The sequence below is a fragment of the Myripristis murdjan genome, chromosome 7, assembly GCF_902150065.1.
Source record: "Myripristis murdjan chromosome 7, fMyrMur1.1, whole genome shotgun sequence".
Classification (NCBI taxonomy): Eukaryota; Metazoa; Chordata; class Actinopteri; order Holocentriformes; family Holocentridae; genus Myripristis; species Myripristis murdjan.
The window spans coordinates 19,029,200-19,050,434 of record NC_043986.1 but is presented as its reverse complement, the minus strand read 5'-3'; the positions used below and the strand labels follow the sequence as shown (position 1 = coordinate 19,050,434).

The following is a 21,235-nucleotide window of genomic DNA, read 5'->3' as shown; positions in this document are numbered from 1 at the left end:
CCGGAGTCTGCGCAGTAGCAACGAATCAGGAAAACGGTCCCTGGTATGAAAAAGATACTTACAACCTGTTGAAAACAAGCCATCAATCACATTTGCTGTTAAACGGCGAAAATGAGAGCCGTCCCGGCATGGATAGACAAAATTCGCGATCGGGACAAAGTCGAGCAATGGTAAGAGTCCAAATTTAGCGTTTTGCAACTTAAGCCTGGTGCTGGGACGTGGTTAGCAACGGCGGTTGCTATGTAAACTAGTGTTAGCCACCTAGCTAACATTAGCTATTCGTACGTTAAAAAAATACAGCTGACACTCACATATAGCAGAAATACTACAGTTTATTTATATTTCGTATAGGTAACATATAAAAATATGTCTTCTATCAATAGACTGGCGTGACAACTCAGTGTGTTTTATTTTTAAATACAATGTAGGTCGTAGCTAATGTTTGCTAGCTGCCTGTGTAGGATGTAATGGTAGATGATGCACGTCTTGCTCGCAGGGTTTAACTAAAACACTTGCATTTGGGATTTAGTTGGCTTCTTATCTGTCAATCCCAAGATTAAAGACTATTTATAAAACATTAAATAGTGGTAGTAAATTTACTAGTAAATCTAAGGCACATTTTCCTTGTCTTTACGAAGAACTGAACCGTACAGTGTCATGTTTGACTGTCATTACTTTCTCCTTCTCTCTTCCAGTATTTATGACCTCGCCTTCAAGCCAGACGGCAGCCAGCTCATTGTTGCTGCGGGATTTCGTGTATTGGTAAGACTGACTGGTGTGCTTTAGTTTGCCATGGCACAAATCTGAGAATCCGTGACATTATGTATCAATACATTTTTTTTTTTTTTTTCAGGTTTATGACACATCAGATGGAACTCTTATTCAGCCACTGAAGGGACACAAAGACACGGTGTACTGTGTGGCCTATGCCAAAGATGGTACTGAAGTGACTGTCCATTTGCACACTATGCATTCGCTTGCATGAAGCAGAACTTCTGTCTTACACTGTACTGTATCCTGATGCAGGTAAAAGATTTGCCTCAGGGTCGGCAGACAAAAGCATCATCATATGGACGTCTAAACTGGAGGGCATCTTAAAATACACGTACGTATCATTACACCTCACTAAGGCATTACAGTGTATATTGCTCTATGCGATTTATTGTAACATCACTCTTTTTTCTGTGTGTATCTGCAGTCATAGTGATTCTATCCAGTGCATTGCCTACAACCCTGTCACTCACCAACTTGCCTCCTGCTCCTCTGGGGATTTTGGTGAGTGCACTGTGGGCTTTGGGTGGGGCTGTGCTTAATTTTCTATGCAATAAATGCAGTCAGGTATTTTATAGAAGAAAAGAAGAAAAGATCTACCCATGGCTGCAAAACATCTGTATATTTTTTCTTATATTTTTAGGTCTTTGGTCCCCGGAGCAAAAATCTGTGTCCAAACATAAAGTGAGCAGCAAGATAACATGTTGTGGGTGAGTAAAGCATAGAGCTGTATTTATTTGCAGTGGAACCTTTTCATGGGACACATTTATGATGAAAGGTTTCATTTGATTGCAGGTGGACAAATGATGGCCAGTACCTGGCCCTTGGTATGATGAATGGAGTTGTGAGCATCCGGAACAAAAATGGGGAGGAGAAGGTCAAGATAGAACGTCCAGGAGGATCCGCCTCTCCTATCTGGTCCATTGCCTGGAACCCCTCTAAGTTAGTCTTTCTTAACTACAACACAGTAAGCCTGTAGAGACCAGTTACAGCGGTATCACATCAGTGCCCAATTTTTAAGTAAGCTTGTCACCCTCTGTATCAGTCACCTGAGATTTCAGCTATATGTGTGATAGGGAGAGTCCAGCTCATTGTGGGAGTATAGCTCAGACAGCGCCAACAGGTGGCAGTGTTTAACCAGGTAGATCCTTACAGGGACCAATGGAAGTGGATGGGTTCCTGTGAGGAGGAGGATGATGAGGCTGTGGGTGACAGTTTCGAGTTGGAGCTGTTGTGCCAGCTGTCTTACGCCCCCTACAGCAACAGTTGGACAGAACCACCAAGCGGGCAGAAGAAGATTGCATGGGGGATAGATAGAGGAGGAAATGAGTGTGAAGAGGATTCAGCAAATTCATCACTTGAGGAAATGTTTTCAGAGTCAGACTACTTAAACCAGTTCAGGTGAGGGCCGTTGGAGGGGTAAAGACGGTAGGGGCGAAAGCCACTTGGAAGATGCACCATATTTAACCTTAGGCAGCTCAGTGTACTATGACAGAAACTGTTTTGCTCAAGGACACTACAGCTGTACCTGTCAACATGGTGGCTTGAACACGGGCTGTCTGCTTTTAGCACAGCCTCCCTACTCGCTACACCACACTGCTTATCCCCAGCCAATGTTCGTTAAAGCCGATACTGTTACCCAAACAACCAATGGCTGTCAGAATGGTGACAGGAGCACTTCCACTGGAAAGTCAAATTTGCTGTATTGTCCTAGGGATGAGCACAATGACATTCTGGCTGTGGCAGACTGGGGTCAGAAGTTGTCCTTCTATCAGCTCAGTGGAAAGCAGGTGAGTATCACAAATCTATGCATTAACAACACTGAACTGCTTTGTGTTAGACAGCACTCTGAAGTGTGCACAATAAGATGACTTGCCAATGTACACATATCCTGAGTCCCAGTAATTTACCACATCTCCAGTATGTGCCCACAAAACAAACAACAAATCACAAGTGTGCCTCTGCCACCACAAACTGCTTAAAGGGGCATGTTGATGACACATGCTGATGACCACAACAAGGTAATCCTGATGCTTTCTATGGGGAATGGCAGTTAGCTAATAGTGTTCGGAAACCTTATCAGCCTATGTGCTATCATTTGCTCACTTAACTTTAGCAACAAGAAACAAGAACTCTAAACTCTCTGTGTAAAATACAAGGTATTTATAACACTTTACTGTCTTTGAAGCTCATATTTCCTGCTGTAATCAGGCTGTCAGGGTGTATTGAAACCATAACAGTGCATTGGAAGTGATCCTGCTCCGCTCCTAGTAATGGTCCCCCCACTGTCTGTGCTTCCCCCTAATTCCCTTTGGGCAGTTCCGTAATTATAGACAAATATGCACCGTTCATTACTCTGCCATAAAGCCTTAGGCTCTTGCATTGTCACAGGCCTATTTATCTATTTAAGTGAACATGTTGTTTTGATTACAACACCAGGAATAGTTCACAATAAAAAGAAAAGAACTTGTCCAATTGGGTATTTCAGTGTGGAGTTATGGATTGTCAGGCTGTTCTTTTCCAGGGTGAGGAGAAACAGATGCACAGAGTTGGGGAATTGATATGACGTTGTGCAAATGGACTTTGAGTGCTAGTACAATAGAGGCTATTTAGAAGAGACAAACTGTTTCTTTTTTTCCCCTTTTCTTTTGGTCAGACACTGAAAGGGACGGTTCAGCATGTTGACTTTGATGTGTGTCAGCCCAGACAGTGGAAAGTGTTGGCCCAGACCCCAGTCTATAAATATGAGAAGTACTTGTTTTGATGTCCACTTCTCCCTTTGTTTGTCTCAGATTGGAAAAGACAGGACTCTCACCTATGACCCTTGCTGTGTCAGCTACTTCTCCAAGGGCGAGTATATAGTCATGGGCGGCTCCGACAAACAAGCCTCCCTGTACACAAAAGACGGGGTGCGGCTTGGCACCATCGGAGACCAGAGCTCCTGGGTTTGGTCTTGCCGAGTGAAGCCTGACTCTAATTATGTGGTGGGTCTACATCTTGCGAAACCATATATCCAGTTGTGCTATCAGTGCCATAAGTAAGAGTGTGTGTCAGAGTGAACGAAAGAGGCAGAATGTCACGTAAAATGCCAGTGAAAAGCTCATGCTTGCCATTTAAAGGGATAAGTATGCATTTGATCCATTTTCTTGATCTGATAAAAGAGCACCTCCTTAGCTACACAGATACACAAGTCATTATATCTTACAATAACACCTCTGCATCTTTGTCTTTCACTATATTTAACTGAAAGTGATGAGGCATACAAGCGAGAATTGGCTGCTGGCAGATTCTCTGACTCTATTGTGTAGGTGCTCTAACAACGGGAACATTTTGCCACTCTCACAGTCTTTTCTTAGAGGTGTTAATAGGATGTACTGCTGCATTGTTATCTCTCCTCAAGGTGTTGGGCTGCCAGGATGGGACCATCGCCTGCTACCAACTTATCTTCAGTACGGTTCATGGCCTCTACAAAGATCGCTATGCTTACCGAGACAGTATGACCGATGTCATTGTCCAGCACCTCATCACTGAGCAAAAAGGTGCACCTTCTTTTTCATAACAGGGTAATGAGTCTTCAGTCAAAACAGGCAGTGAACAAATATAGGAGACATGATGGAAATCTTCTCTGATACTACCCAAAATATACATTATGTGTTCGTTTAAGCCACACACTCAAGTGAGGATTTTTGCAGGTATACATTTTCAGTATGAAGGGTTTCTTTTCTAGAATACTGAAAGCCTTTATCCATTTTGGAGTGAAATCAGTCAGTTAATCAAATAATCATCAATTCATATTCTAAATGTACAAATGATTCTTTCCTTGAAAATTTTAATAATTTTGTAAGAAAATCTCAAAATATTACTTTAACAGGGACCAATTCTATGTAGTACTTTCATATCAGCAGTCACTCCATCCTCTCCAAGTGTTCCATTTCTGAGACAGTGAAGCGCGACAGGACAATTATGAGAGAATTATGAGTGCATAGTTGAGATTTGAACTGTACAGCTGTGAGCTGGTTGGCGTAGCAGGACACACTGGCCAAAATACTTTGGTTTTACTGACCCTTTTCCCATGACAACTCCCTCCCTCCGCCCCCCTCTTTCCCTAGTGAGGATCAAGTGCCGGGAGCTGGTGAAGAAGATCGCCATCTACAGGAACCGTCTTGCAATCCAGCTGCCTGAGAAGATCCTGATCTACGAGCTGTACTCAGATGACTCCTCAGACATGCACTACCGCATCAAGGAGAAAATCTGTAGGAAGTTGGAATGCAACTTGCTGGTGGTCTGCTCTCAACATATCATCTTGTGTCAGGTCAGCCTGAGGAGCGATAGAGTGCCCTTGTCATTTTACAAAGTGGAGTGTTTAAGGAATCCAAAATATTTTTATAGCGCTTGATGATTGCTGCTTTCGGAGGCTTATTGCTTGTTGCGTCTTTCCTTAAATATTCTGTAATGAACAGCTTTTCTTAAGTCACTCTCCTCGGGCTAAATTCCACTGACCTAAAGCAACATTCATGTTGTATGTAAATTACACTAATGCACTGTTGACAGATTGGGCAAGAGCTCATAGAGACGTTTGGACACTATTAACATGATGGAGATGGAGTGAATCAGTGGTTAGTCATGCACTGCGAGTCCAAACACCCTGAAGAAAAAGATAGCAGTGTGGAATTGCTGGTTTCCCAGATGTTTCTGCCTAGTGTGTAAAAGGCTCCAGCTGTGCATGTGCTCTGCAGACTCTGCCTCTTCCCTTCTCAGCCCTCTTCAAACTGCATAAAGTGAGGCAGAGGAGTGAGAGGGAAGGACCGCAGTTTGTGGTACCATTGGGTGTCTCTGGGGGTTTCTCTGCTTCTTGTCTCTATGTGTTTGACAGAGGCTGGTGGGGAGGAGGAGCAGCCATAACACTGAGGTTATTTCCTTTTAAATCTGTCTGTGTGTGACAGAGGTGCTTCAGATCTCTCTCTAATAGGCATGCTCGTGTTTCATTCCTGAGACAGCTTTTAGACCATATAAATGGGCTGTGCTTGTATTAGCTGTGCGCGTCTGTGTCAAATCAAATCAGTGTTTATCCTTATAGCATTTCTTACTGATGTTGCACTACGCTCTGTGTATTTTAAAAGGAAAAGAGAACAATGTGGTAAGATTTGTGGGACATTTAAAAGTATGCAAGGGGACAGATTAACATTCTATCTCATGATAAACCTAGAATAATTTGGCCAAGGTCATACTGAATGAGTCTCTGCAAGGGCAAGTGAGTGTTTCATCTACCATATGTGATTGTGGTCACACCTTTTCTGCTCTGCTCCTGTGCAGGAGAAGAGGCTCCAGTGCCTGTCCTTCACTAGTGTCAGGGAAAAAGAATGGCTGATGGAGTCTCTGATTCGCTACATCAAAGTGATTGGCGGTCCACCAGGCAGAGAGGGCCTGCTGGTCGGGTTGAAGAATGGGGCTGTGAGTATTTTGAGAAGATTCATTCCTAAGTTAAATTACATTTCTAAACATACTCCCATTCCCATGCATTTGAATAGTCTAAGAATTTAAATAGAAATGATGATTATATTCGCACTCTGAAGGACAAGCAAACATCAATTTGCATGGGGGCAAGAGTGCATTTTGCATCTTTTCAGGTCACAGAATGCATTTGCAATAGCCTTTTGTATCTTTGTATCACTGCGTACTGCATATACTGTATTGTATTCTTTTCCAGTTGGACTATTTTCCAATTTAATCCTGCTTGTTTTTGTTTCCCTGCTGTAGATCCTGAAGATATTTGTCGACAACCCGTTTGCCATTACACTGCTGAAGCTGTCCACATCAGTGCGATGCCTGGACATGAGTGCCTCTCGCAATAAACTGGCTGTGGTGGATGAACACAACACTCTCCTGGTCTATGACATCACATCTAAGGAATTGCTTTTCCAGGTCAGCAGGCAATGGAGGGGAATAACAGTAGCACTGAAGGACCTCACATGACCTCACACTTGGTGGGCTTTAAATACTACATTCAAAACTACATTTCAGAGGTTCAGTGCAAACAAATGGAAACAATGCATGGAGAGTAATATGCGTCAAGTATAGGTGCATCATTTCTTTGCTCTTACTTGTGTTTTTCTTCCCTATCTGTCCTCCTTATTTACTCCTAGACTTTGTTTTCCCTCTAATGTTGTCTACCCTCTCTTCAGGAGCCTAATGCTAACAGCGTGGCCTGGAACACCCAGTGTGAGGACATGCTCTGTTTCTCTGGCAGTGGCTACCTCAACATCAAGGCTAGCGACTTCCCTGTGCACCAGCAAAAACTACAGGGCTTTGTGGTTGGCTACAACGGCTCTAAGATATTCTGTCTCCATGTCTACTCCATGTCTGCTGTGGAGGTGCCTCAGGTGGGTGTGATGTCAGCAGACTGGCCACCTAGAGGAAGTGATTATATTCCTGTTTTCAGAATGTAACATTGTTTTTGATGTTCAAGTTATTGCTCTGTCCAGTCTGCGCCCATGTACCAGTACCTGGAGAAGAGGATGTTTAAGGAGGCCTACCAGATCGCCTGTCTGGGTGTGACAGATAACGACTGGAGAGATCTGGCCTCAGAAGCCCTGGAGGGACTGGACTTTGACACAGCCAAGAAGGCCAGTTGGACATGCACGCATCCTTCTAGTTAGGATCACACACACATACACTCAGATATTTAGTGCCATTCTCTTGTCCATCACTAGATGGGGCAGCTTGATGCCAGTATTGTTTTCCTCTCTTTCAGTTCTCCAGAAAAACTGTAAAGTGTGACAAAACAATATAAAAGGAGAAGCCATTGTCTGAAGTTTTGCTTTTTTCCCCCACTTGTAGGCCTTTATTAGAGTGAGGGACCTGCGCTACCTGGAGCTCATCAACAGCATCGAGGTAAAACCTGCTCTGCAGAAAGGGGAAAACACTTTCCAAATGGAATAAAGCCAGGTTCAGCTTGTTATGTCTTGGAAAAAGAAGCACAGAGCCAAGAACTGTGACATGGATGAAACACATACTCACTGGCCAGAGCAGGCGCTGACATCATCAGAGGGAGATGGGGGGTGGGGGTATAAAGCCTGGTCCAATCACACGTATTACCCTCATTATGCATTTAATTGCTAGGCTTTCCTCTGGGCTGCACTTCAAACCCTAGTATAGGCAGGGAACCTGTATCTGAATGACCTTTTCTTATCCAAACCACACAAACTTAAACACGCACACACTCACAGGCTAAAGCATGCACTCATACAGTAAAGTTTCATAAGTGTTTTTTTTTTTTTTTTTTTTTTTTTTTTGTGAATGTGAATTTGGCTGATCCCTCGGGAATGTTTTTGCTCTGTTCCCTTTTGAAAAGGGGAAAAGTCCGTCTTTGATAAAGCATGCTATTTTAATGATATGAGTAGATACGGAAAGAAAGGATCATTGAATTCCATGAAAATAGCATTTGTTCTCTCATTGCTTAAAACTAATGGCATTACAGTTTAGAGGGGGGTGATTCAGCGGTGAGGCAGATTTCATCCAGCAAAGCAGTCATTTTTCTGTTCCTTGTGTGTTATGACTCCTTATGTGTGCATGCGCATATGACTGATTGTGTGCTTATGTGTGTGTGTGTGTGTGTGTGTGTGTTTGTGTTTATCTCCACCCTGCGTCTGTATTCGTGCTGAATGATTTGCAGGAGAGGAAGAAGCGGGGTGAGAACGACAATGAGCTGTTCCTGGCAGACGTCTATGCCTACCAGGGGAAATTCCACGAGGCAGCCAAGCTCTACAAACGCACCGGCCATGAATCCAGGGCCCTGAGCATGTACACCGACCTGCGCATGTTCGAATATGCCAAGGTGATTAAATCATCAATAGACACAACCTACCCAGACGACATACCTTTGCAACAATGCAGACACAAAGACCTGGAAAGCTTTGCATGTTTGAACAGTGCAGAGCATATGTTTTACTTCACCGTGTGCAGTTATGCCAAGTTGGGGCCCTGTGCTGTATGTTCAAACGGACCCCCTTCACAGTCTGTCTTTCATCTCCTCATATATCACTGGAATCTCTATATATATCATTTGATTAGGACACACATGCATATGCACACAGCCCATTTGCACACATACCTTTTTGGAGCATTCGGCTAACTTACACACACGGTTACAGTTGCAAATGGAGCAGTGAGAAAGAAAAAGATTGTCCACTATATGTTACTACTTTGATGAGGAGGTCAGTTGGAGTTGAGACAAACGGATGCTTAGCGTGTTTATGTGTGGGGTAGACTTTGATCATCAGCTATGCACAGCACTGGAGCAGATGACAACGCCATGAATCGTTTGTGTATATTTGGGTGTATATCAGATTGTATATGTGTTTGATGTGGCTGTTGTATATTTATGTGGCTGTGTGACCATCTGGCCGTACGGAACGTTTGTTTTAGGTAGATGGACACCGGAGGGGAAGGCTGCTGTTTGTGTGACTCTCTTTCCTCCCGTCTCAGCCTTGACCCAGATGGTTCTGTCTGTCTGGACCAGGGTTCCCTCCATTTCCACAGAACAGATGTTCTAATCTGGATGTATTAGCGTTATACCTGCAATATTAGTTGTGTCACCTAGCTTCCCCGCTTGTCATGAGTATTAGTGAGGATTTCTCAGTTATCCTTCAGCATGTTGCCGCTGAGTAAGCTGTTAACTTTGTGAGGCTGCCTCTGTCTCTCTCTGTGCAGGAGTTTGTAGGAGCTGCAGACCCTAAGAACTCTCGGATGCTGATGACCAAGCAGGCAGACTGGGCCAAGAGCAGCAAAGAGCCTCGTGCAGCGGCAGAGATGTACCTGTCTGCAGGAGAACACCTCAAAGCCATAGACATTATAGGAGAAAATGGCTGGGCAGACATGTAGGTTTCTGGATCCTAAGACACACTTAACTACCTCTTGTTTAATTTGCTATTTAATTGCCTTAGATTTGTGTGCATCAACATGTCATGGTTACACAGGCACAAACATCCTGAGTTCAAAAGGTCTCCATGTTACTGCTGGAGAAACTTTGGTTTTATATATTTGACAAGTACATGGTCACAAACACTGACTGAATTGTGAAGAATCTTTGGAATAACATAATTCTGTTGTTTTGCTTCAGACAATAACTAATCCTTATTGGAGATGCGACACAACAGTCGAGTGATCCTTCCAAACTTTCTTTAAAGATTATTTTCTGGCATTTCTGTTCTGTTGGAGAGTAGACAGGGACAGGGAAAATGTGCGGATATCATGCAACAGATTTCCTGGATGTAAAACCAGTACATCACAGATCCATGAGCTGTGCCTCCCCCAAATGAGGGTGAACGATCATCCCACGTCTGATTTGATTCACTTAAGTTAGAGTTGCCATCCCTGGTGCACACGTAGTAGCCGCAGACAACATAACTGTTCATATCAAGTGCACATATTTCTCACACAGAGCATGCCCCCGGAGTATTTAAAGGTGTCTTTGACATTACCTGCAAATATAGATCATCAGCTTTTGCTCGCACATGCACAGTGTGAGTCATATGAGTCATGGGAAAGTAGGGTGACCGTGTGCATTGTTGGAAAGCAGGCAGATGGATAAGCCTGTTTTCGATGGTCATATCAGAACTCCCTGCAGACTCCATCTGACCCAGCGCCTGCAAGCTGTCAATTGTAGCTTTGTGGCATGGGACACCAAAGCTGACAGCGGGCCAACACAAGTGATGGGAGTGATCATGGCCGGGGCCTGTTTGGCGTTATCAGACCCAGCTACTAACACTGACTGCGTGTCAGAGAGTGATGTCTTATTCTTTGTGACACAGTAGGGGAGGGGATTTTAATTGCCCCCCTTTGAGGGTTTATCTACACAGCCTCACAGAGACTCCCAAAACATCTCGCCTCTGTGTGAGCTCATTTCTCTCTCCTCTCATCCAGGCTGATCGACATAGCTCGGAAGTTGGACAAGGCAGAGCGTGAGCCCCTTGCAAAGTGTGCGCTCTACTTCAAGAAGCTGAAGCATCACGGTTATGCCTCAGAGACCTATTCCAAGATGGGAGACCTGCAGGCACTGGTGCAGCTGCACGTGGAAACCCGCCACTGGGACGAGGTCTGACACACTTACGCATGAGGGCACACCTGCAAAGCTCATCATGACAAATATAGAGTGCTCTTTGAAAAACACATAAATATAATGTGAACCGCATAGGACTGAGCTACTTAAACCACTGCGCTACTCAGAAAGCCGTATCATAAACCACATGATATTTTCATGGCTGTTATTCTAGCAGGAACCTCCAGGAAAGTATATTGTCGTGTTGAAAGTAGCCACAGCTGAGTGCAAACAATGAGACAATGAGTCTGCCTAATTTCCTTATACACTGACAAACCGAAACCATGCGTGCAACACCAGAACTAATCATCCGGCCTGAGATTTCTCTGAATCCATGCCCGCTCGATGATTAGAGTGTGAGAGGCACAAAACGCTCTAATGCACTGAAAGAGCATCAGCTTAAAGCTCTATTCTGTTTCCAATCAAATTCCTCCATCAGGGTGCCTCGTGCCGCACAGAGAAGAAGAAAATATTACATTTCCTTAATCCATCTGCAGTCTTTAATCGAGTTAAAGGCGTTACTGAGATGCACACTGGCAATTTGCACGCTGAAACCGAGAGAAAGCCAAAAACAGAACATCAAATCATGATCACATGCCTCTGCTGTGGTGTCTGAGGAGGTCTTCCTGGATATTTATTCGATCCATAGAGAGAAAAAGAAACGAGGGAACGGGGGGAGGGCGGCTGAGGTCTGCTGGAGTATTGTTATGCTTTATGTCCTTCACTGGGGGAGGTGGACACCAAGAGAGGGCAGAGTTACAGTGTGGACCATATGGATGCTATTCCCTGCACCCACTCTTTCTCAAACTGAAGCAGCCTTTCTACTGAGCTTGGCCTGGCTTGACTCAGAGGCTTTGGACAGGACACACACGCATACACACACATACACACTTACTTTTACATTATGGTATGATTGGTGTGTGTTTCTTGGCTGAAGTTTTGCCAGAGGACATTTAGGTTAATCAGTCACCATGACAAGCAAATACGTATCCATAGCGCACTGTAACAGCACTCTACACCCTGCCATTCATACAGCTCCAGTTGTCATGTAATTGAGTGTGAAATCAACTTAGCTCATACACTTTTCTTTGTTCCCCACTCATTAATAACACTGTAGTGATGTTTGGACTAGAAATAATGTGTGTCCCACTCAATAATGTGTGGTAAAACCTGAGGTCCTAATCAACTGCAGTTCAGCCGCAATTACCCAGGGCGGCATGTCTGTAGGACACATGATACAGCTCTCCATATATTACAGTCTGTAGCGCTCATGAATTCTTATGTCAAGTGGTCACATCTATTTAATCTTGTTATGTGTTGGATATTTTCCCCAACCCTCTATATATATATTTTTTTTTCTCTGTCTTGTTCATCTGTCTATTTCGCAGGCCTTCTCCCTGGTGGAAAAGCACCCCCAGTTCAAAAATGATGTTTATGTACCCTATGCCCAATGGCTGGCAGAAAATGACCGCTTTGAGGAGGCACAAAAAGGTGAGTTTGCTTTGCCAAGAGCACTTTGCTCTGTAACCTTGGGCCAGCCTACAAAGAATGCTCACATGCCGACCCTGATATGTTCTCTTTTTCTCTTTTAAAATGTTTGTTTTCAGGACTATTTCTTTGAAAACCAAAGTCTGGAGTGACAGACAGTGCTTACATATGGAAACGATAAAGTCTGGCCAGCTCTGGACCCAGACATTTTTCACTGCTTCCTCTTGATTCTCTTTATCCACTGTAAAACATGATCCTCTTTGCTCGAGCAGGGCTGAGCAGCGTAACTGAATGACATGCATGCATGCCTCTAATCACCACTACTACAAGCGGCTCTGATGATGATTACAAACTGTAACCATAGTTATAATCAGCTCATAGATTTATAATTATGATCTCAGCAGGCATATTTCCTCTTCTGCATAATCTCTCTCTGCCTGTCTCACTGTAGAGGCTAAACGGGGCTGATTGTATTGGAGCTTGTCTATGGTCATGCATTGTGCTGATTGTGTGTATTCCAGTCAAGCAATATGCAATATTGTGTTACTAGTGATTGTAATTGAGTATGAGCTCCTGGTATGTCTCCTGACCACAGCACTGGTGCGCCTCAGTAATGCTGTGGGCTTTAGCAACAGTCACCTTGATGCCAGGATAAATGGCTAAATACCATAGTTGTGGGGGCCCAAACTGCAGCTCAGAGTTGGTCCCAAAATAGATTTCCTGACCTCTGGAAGGGCTTAGTAAGGGTTTCCAATGCTTCCACCACAAAATATTCTGTATTTGTTTTTTATTTTATCTCTTATTTTAGTGAAAACATGTTGTAAGAATGTCTATTTTTTTTTTAGTGTTTCACACTCCCTCTCCCTATCTACAGTATTAGCACTTTTCTGGCTGTGTATGAAATCATAAACAACAGCAAAAGTCTAGATGGGTGTTCCTCTTTCAAAATATTATCAAACGGGGGATTGTGGCCTAAAATGTACATCTGTTTCAAGAGCCTTAACACAAAAATGTTGGGGAACCCCTGCCATAGCCTATATTCTTCATCGTTAGGTTGCATATTGCTTGCTCCTTCCTTACACTAACCAGTAACAGCTGAATGTGGTTTTTATCCAGCCAAGTGGACTGATAAATATTTGCCACTAATATGCTCTGACCCCCCCGTGGCGGTTAGGGCAGGGTTAGAGCCTGGGGTCGCCTCCCTGAAGCTGCTTCTAATTACCCATTGATAGCAACATGAAGAATAGCGTGCATGTTTATTAGCGGATTGCTTTCGAAGTGCTTTGGTGTTTGATATTCAGGAGCAGTCTGCCTGTTCGGCTCACTGGGAGAGACTTATGTGTGTATTTATATGTGAAAAATGAGGGAAACTTTGCCCTGTATACTTTAAGTACAAATTGCTCCTGGCGTTTGGATAAGTTTGTGTGTGTGTGTGTGTGTGTGTGTTTGTGTGTTTGTGTATGTATTTGTCTATTTTTCTGAGTGCTTATGTGTGTATGTACAGTATGTATGCATATATTATAGGCTTGTCTATGCTTCTGTATACAACAACAAACAGCTCGGCTCCTATAGGGCTAAACCTAAGTGATCCTCTTCAGATTAATATCAATACAGACCCATGCAGTATGTGTGGCATCAACATTTTCATATAAAACAGTCTTTTTTCCTCTTGCCCTTGCCGGTAGACATAACAAATTAGTGACTCAGCCTATAATCTGTTGGTGTACGCTTTACATTTGCTGTTGTAATCACCTGGTCTCAGGAAGGTATATTATGTGAAAATCTTCTGGCACATAGAAGGTGATGCGTTTTATGTTTCTGGCAGCAGCGACGGTGCTTTGTTTTGACTTAAGAGAGGAATAACCAGTGATAGTCAACATGGCTTTAGAGACAAGTAAAGACTGGTGCTTACTGAAACAATGTGCCGCTCACTTATCATCAAAGATGGTGCCAAAAAAACAGGATCTCACAAATTACCTCTTTAAAAAAGGAATCAGAAACACAAAACATGTTTTTTTTTTGACAAGTAATCTGTTCCAGGACAAAAAATGAAGTAGGGGAATAGAAGTAGGTGAATGTCATTGGATGTTTTTTAGTGTCAGTCTTGTTCTGCTCAAACAGATTGATTGGATAAACACTCCTCCTCACCCCTCCTCCTCCCTCTCCACAGCTGCTCTCTCAGTCCAGTGCAATGCATTTTTCAACTTAGCAGCGTAGGCGGAGAGGGACAGAAACTCGCAACAGTACAATCATGCTTCCAATGCTGCATCGCCACATTACTAGCCAGTTTTCAAGTAAACATAATAAAAATCTATTGCTTTCTTCCAAAACCATAACTCCTCTTCTCTGCCAGCATTCCACAAGGCGGGACAAGAGACCAAAGCTGTGAAAGTACTGGAGCAGCTTACCCACAACGCAGTGGTGGAGAGCAGGTTCAACGACGCAGGGTACTATTACTGGATGCTGTCTATGCAGTGTCTGGATATCGCGAGGGGTGAGGCCTGCCATCACTACACTAAGACACAATCCACACCCAATGAATGCACAATATGTTTTTTTTATCTTTTACTGTTCAAAGCTAATGCGTTTTACCTCTGTTTGTGTGCTTGTTTAAGCTAGAGAGTGACGAACAGAAGCATGAGATGCTGAAAAAGTTTGAGCGTTTTCAGCGTCTGGCTGAGCTCTACCACGTCTACCACTCCATTCAGCGCTACACGGTGAGAACACGGCACTGTGCCAACCTAAATGGAGGCTCAGCGCAAAGGAGAAGTTAAAATATGCATAGAGGTTGTTACGTGAGGTGAGGGACAGAGAGGATTGAGACAACTGAGGGGTAGCAGGTTCAGACAGAGACTACTTAAGAAGTCCAAGTTATTAAGGAACTCCTATTAAAAATATTTAGCAAATTCCCCGCTGGAAAGTTGATGGAAAATCTCACATTCAAATGCCACAAGTCCTACAGCCTCCCATTAGTTAAACCCCAGGTCCGCAGTATCTCACCATGCAACCTCTATCACCTTGAGAGGCCCCTTGTTACCCTCTCACAAAGCTCACTTCCTGAAACCACACTGACCCCCGTCGTGGAGGTTGATTGATCATGATTACAACCTCGCCATGCTCTTCCCAAAGCCCCAGCACAAACCTGCTTTAAAACAAGCAAAGCCTGGTTATGAACACTATGTGGGTGACCTGGCCTGTGTCAGTGTCCTTAGTTTGTTGTTACAGTTTTCTTGCACTGCTGCAGTCACACCCCTGCAATAGAGAAGCATCAATGTGATCCTGACCAGAGCAGGAAGCCTCGATATCTCACTTTAACTCTCCCAGGCAAGCACTTTGGAGTTGAACCATCAACTTCTGGCATAAAGTGCTGTGTTCGTGATTGCGCTAGCAAAATTTATGCTCCTTTCCTTTTCACCCCACCAGTTTGAGTGGGTCTTGCATTGTGAGGTAGGATGAGGCACTGCAGAAGGCTGAGGCTGGTTTTAGACCTGCTGTTTTGAAGTCAGTGGAGGGAAAAGAGGGGGAGGGAGAGGAGGAGGAAAGATGGAGCAGCATAGAGATGTAAGGGGCTTTTAACAAATAATCTAAAATCAAAAAGTGTCCTATTAGAGATGCCTCTCCATTTGTTTTACCTCCTCTTGACCCTAACCTTTTCCATCATTACATTTTTGCTGCTTTCCTCTCCAGGATGAGCCCTTCAGTTCCCATGTGCCAGAGACGCTCTTCAACATCTGCAGGTTCCTCCTGAATAACCTCACCAAGGACATACCACTGGGCATTTCCAAAGTGTATCCTTCCACTTCAGAAAGCAGGCCATGCACTGAATAAGATATCTAGCCTGTATTTTTAGTAGCAAGCATTGTGCATCTTGTTACTCTCCGGTTAATGTCTAAAACAGACTTGCCAATCGTAAATCAAGCCTGCCAGAGTTGGTGGTGATAAAGTGGTGGAAAAGAGAAAGCAGTAAAGAGAAAAGGGAAGAGATGGCGCCAGGGCGGAAATGATGCTGCCACTGTGAGAAAGAAAAGGGGTGATGATGGGGAAGAGGAGAGATGCAGGAGATGATGCCAGGAAGAGGCACATTCTCAGTAACTTAAACAAATGCTCTGATTACAGAACTTTGTGTGCAACTATACATACACACATGCACACACACTTAAAATACACATTAATTAAAACAAACACATCAACCACCCACACAGAGAGAAATCCATATACTCATATGGAGCCAAGGCAGAGCTTGAGGAAGGAAATCCCAGCCTTTCAGGAGGAAATCAGGCTGAGCTGCTGGAATCCTCCTCGGCCAAACAGACTTGTTCCAAAAACTTTGAACTTGGATTTATGGACTCAGCCTGGCTGCCTTGGATTTGGTTGGAACAATACAGCACAATGTCACAAAAAAGCTAAACAACAAACACAATGGGAGGGCATGCATTTATCAACGGTCCCAACAGTGCAACACAACAGGGTGTGTGGGAGGAGTTGGAGAGTGGTAGAGTAGAGTAGAGTAGAGAGGAAAGGAGAGGAGTAGAGTTAAGTTTTAGGTGATGGAGCAGTGCCAGCTTACAGCTCTTGCAGCTGCAACTCATTGACCTGTCATTGCCACTCTCAGCGCTCCACTCTCCAACAATCTGCCTCCACATAAATACAAACAAGCAACAATTTCCTCATCTCAAACAGGAAAACAATCACACGTTTGTATAAGTATACACACAAGCCCACCATCAACCTAAACAGCGGCCAATGTATAACTACCAAGCTGTTTAAACTGAGTGCTGCTGGCTCAGCGTGACTGTGCAGGTCTGACGCAATGTCTTTTTCATCTCAACATCTTGAATTCTAAGGCCTGGTTCGCATCAAGGGAAATGACGGACTTGAGGCACTTAAATGTTACATTTACTATTATTTGTTTAATAATCTACAGACGTGACAAATTAAAGGAAAAACAACATGGAGTGGCTTAGTAAGATGTTGTGCCACCACACGCCGCCAGAACAGCTTCAGTATGCCTTGGCATAAATTCTACAAGTCTCTGGAACTATACTAAAGAGATGGAGCACCATGCTTCCAAAAAAAAAAAAAAAAAAAGCCCTCCCTTTGGTGTTTTGATGGTGGTGGTGGAGAGTGCTGTGTAACACTCTCAGTTCAAAATCCCCATTAGGTGTTCAACTGGATTGAGATCTGATGACTGCGAAGGCAATAGCTTGTGATTTACATCATTTTCATGCTTGTCAAATCATTCAGTGAGCTGCTGTGCCCTGTGGATTTCCACAGCATAACTGAGCCAGCAGACCCCCATCACTGTCGGGGTCAAGCATTCAGATCTGTAGTATTCTCTTGGTAGATGCCACACATGCAGTCGCCCATTTATCCAAAATATGGAGAAGGATGACTCATCTGACTACATCACTATTTTTCATGTTTTTGTACACCAGTGCCAATGGTATTGCATCACTGAACTTAAGTGCATTTGACTTTGTAAAATAAGGGTGTTTATGCACTCTATTCGTACTATAATACTCCTATGTCGTTGTCAACAGGCTATTCTACTGTCGGCCTGATCACGTCCTCCACTGACATTCTCAGTTACTGGAGGAAGATTTGTTTCTCTATCTTTCTTTACATGACGCACAAACGCACGAGCATCATGGTCATGTGCTTTCAACAGCAGTTTGTGACCATATTTACTGATCTAAAAGCAGATGTCCCTTTAGTCACTGTTCCTATTGAAAGATGAGCCAGTTGAGGAGTCTTTGCAACTGCGACAGCTCTGTTCTCCTTGACCTGATGAATAGTAACACCTTGTATGCCTTGGCCAAGCAGAGTCGAAAACTGGGTGCATTTAAGCTTGCCAGGTATTCCTATGAGAAGCTCCAGGACCTCCACATTCCGTCTCGCTTCCAAGAGTCCATTGAATTGGGCAGCCTCACCATCCGCTCCAAACCCTTCCATGACAGTGAGGTGTGTTTAAGACTCTGCCACCATATTATGTATGATGTGCATGCTGGTATGCTTAACCCATTGTAAGCCAGTGTTCATAAATTATCTTTGAATAGTAGCGATGTAGTCCCTGCTCCACTTTCTAGAATGCTCTGTATGTATTTACTGCAGGACCTTATTGAGGGCATGATGTGCTACCGATGCTCCACCCACAACCCCCTGCTGAACAACCAGGGGAGTGTGTGCATCAACTGCAAACAGCCTTTCATCTACTCCGCTTCATCATATGGTTTGTAACACACACACACACACACACACACACACATACATTGCGCAGTATTTGTCATTAAGCACTCTACTTATGTGTTATTAATGCAGCATATCTCCCTGTTTGTAGAGGTGCTTCCTCTGGTGCAGTTCTACCTCGATGGGGGCATCAGTGATGAGGAAGCTGTGTCACTTATTGACCTGGAGGTTCCTCACATGGGCAGCAAGGCCGCGTCCTGGCAGGATATGGGCGCTGGCGGTATCCTTTGGTGATCACTGATGTACAAACATGCTCACACTATCGAACAAGGTGCTCTGTGTGAATGTTTAATGTGTAGCTCCCTGCTCTTGGGAGTATGTATCCATGTCCTTATACACCGCACATCTCTTATAAATTAAGTGCATGACTTTCCCCCTGCCTTGAGACAGTTCTGAGAAGTTGTTTAGTCTGCGTTGGCCTTGATTCTGTGCTGGTGGGTAAGCTGTCAGAGCTAAGTCATCTTAGCTCTTGGAGCTAATAGGGTTAGAGAGGCTCTCCTGTCTCATCTTAATGACACTAACCCTCTGAGAGCCGTAGCCACAGCCCCAGTACAGGGATTAACCTGCATTAGCCGGCAGGCCCTCAAGGGCACTGAGGTCTGCTGTGTGCACACAGAGCAACACCATGACTGACAGGCACGACTGACTGGCATTTTTAACGCTCTCACTCTTAAAATAGCCTCTGAGGGATAAATGTATAACCTAGTAGGGTTTTTATTAAATGTATTATTACATGACACAAGTGAATGAAATAGCGAGCACAAGTGTGAAATGTATCCTTTGGCTGGCCTAGTTGTTCTTAATTAACCCTAATCAGAAGCACAGGCTTTGAAGATGGATGACGGTGTGGATGATCCAGAGGAGGACCCTTTCGTTGCCAAAATGAGCTTTGACGTAAGGATGGAAGGAGTACAAGGGCAGAGGAGATGAGCCAAACAATATTGCAGTTAAACCAGCCGGAGAAGCATAGGCTCCCTGTTTAAAACTGATGTGCTGATGTGTCCCTCTGTATGGTATGTGTGTCCCACAGCAGGGGGGCTCTGACTTTGTCCCAGTTAAGGTGAGTCGCTCGGCGCTGCGGTCCATGAGCAGGAGGGACGTCCTGATCAAGCGCTGGCCCAGGCCGCTCAAGTGGGAGTATTTCCGCTCCCTACTGCCTGATGTGAGCATCACCATGTGCCCCACCTGCTTCAAGGTACAACACACTTAGGAGACTCACAACCAGTAGAATCTGACATGAACCATATATGGATGATATATTTTTTCTCTCTTTCACTTTGTCTTTCTTGCTAACACGCCCACACAGTTTCTGCTTATTTGTTTTCTGACATCAAGTTTCTCATCGACTTATCATGGTTACAGATATCGTCTCTCCTCAGGTCTCGTTTTTAACTCTGAGCCGTACTTGTATTTCCTTATAGATGTTTCACAGTGAGGATTACGAACTTCTGCTGCTTCAGCATAATTGCTGTCCGTACTGTCGAAGACCCATCGATGAACCAAACTAATCCACTCTCAGCAAAAGCAGCTCTGAAAAACACTTCTGTTTTTGTTTCGTTCAGCCAATCCTCCCCGTCAGCGCTTTTTATTTATCCTGAAACTGAACTTCGGTCCTTTCATTTCTGTATGTTTATGTTATGTTTGCATTAGTATGTGATTGTGATATGGTCATCATCGTAACATAGCCACCTATTTATTGTCAAATTGATGTTCAGCTGGTGCAAGCTACATCTCCTCCACGGAGGGACTATTATCTTCCCAGAATGCCTAGAATGATTGAAGTGAACGTGTTAGTGTGTTGGTCATTACAGGCTGTAAGAAAAGCGCGTTGTCAGCCAATCAACCCGATCGGATTATTAAGATCAGATTACTGAGGGCTGTCACTGATTACATCATCACCTTAAAGGAAACATGGGTGCACTGTGTATGAAATACTTCTAGAAAAACAAATTTATAATAAAGAAAACACTATTTTAACCTAATAGAGTATACCAGGCATGTCCAAGCGAGTGCATTCCAGATGCTCATATACTGTAGTTTTATATTTTCTGATGACATGGTACATGTGTTGTATTATAAAATGTTAGTCATGAAAATGTATTTTTTAACTGTTAACAAGGAAAAACAAACTTTTTCAATAAAAGGTTTTGATATTTTTTATAGTGGGTTTTGCCTCTGTTTATGTTGAAATATGATGAGTATTTGTATTGCAGCTCTGATTACCGGTGTGTGTTGATCTCATTTTTAATGATGTTACGCTGGTAATTTCAGTAATATTAACTTCCTACTCTCTCACACTGCATCATTGGATTTGTATGAGAGTGAGAGAGTTTGTTATGTACAGTGTGCCCTCGTAAGTCTGATTACACTCAAGGGTATGGTTTTCCTCTATGATTTGAGTTCCACATTATGCAGTGGTTAGGGATTAGGTTTTCACAGATGCAAATAAGTTGGAACGCTTGGGAAATTTCATTTGCAGTTTGTCTGCTATAAACTGTTTAAATCCCCACCCTTTACTAAGCTTGACGTGTCAAACTGAGCAAGGCTGGCTTCCTCTTTGATACAGCAACATTCCTCCTCTTCAATGGACAGTTTTCATGATGCATTGATGTGCATTGCAGTCATGATGGTATT

The 21,235-nt window shown here is 43.7% G+C and overlaps 1 protein-coding gene across 2 annotated transcripts; it reads left to right on the top strand.

The window, feature by feature from the left end:
• The first annotated feature begins 12 nt into the window (after nucleotides 1–12).
• ift122 (intraflagellar transport 122 homolog (Chlamydomonas)) lies at nucleotides 13–20,761 on the top strand. 2 transcript variants are annotated; one of them, XM_030056297.1, is made up of 29 exons: nucleotides 13–170; nucleotides 696–762; nucleotides 854–938; nucleotides 1,027–1,105; nucleotides 1,199–1,275; nucleotides 1,415–1,481; nucleotides 1,567–1,713; nucleotides 2,486–2,561; nucleotides 3,564–3,755; nucleotides 4,172–4,310; nucleotides 4,881–5,083; nucleotides 6,085–6,222; nucleotides 6,529–6,693; nucleotides 6,954–7,151; nucleotides 7,254–7,394; nucleotides 7,609–7,662; nucleotides 8,444–8,605; nucleotides 9,481–9,647; nucleotides 10,693–10,864; nucleotides 12,256–12,358; nucleotides 14,709–14,849; nucleotides 14,975–15,072; nucleotides 16,043–16,143; nucleotides 18,151–18,316; nucleotides 18,467–18,584; nucleotides 18,693–18,821; nucleotides 19,419–19,495; nucleotides 19,632–19,796; nucleotides 20,023–20,761. In XM_030056297.1, the coding sequence occupies exons 1-29, from the start codon at nucleotides 112–114 to the stop codon at nucleotides 20,107–20,109; spliced, it is 3,573 nt and encodes a 1,190-aa protein (XP_029912157.1). In that variant the 5' UTR covers nucleotides 13–111; the 3' UTR covers nucleotides 20,110–20,761. The 2 variants fall into 2 exon arrangements, with proteins under 2 accessions (XP_029912157.1, XP_029912156.1); XM_030056296.1 differs by lacking the exons at nucleotides 13–170; nucleotides 696–762; nucleotides 854–938; nucleotides 1,027–1,105 and having other exon boundaries at nucleotides 1,182–1,275; nucleotides 19,635–19,796.
• The last annotated feature ends 474 nt before the right edge of the window (nucleotides 20,762–21,235 follow it).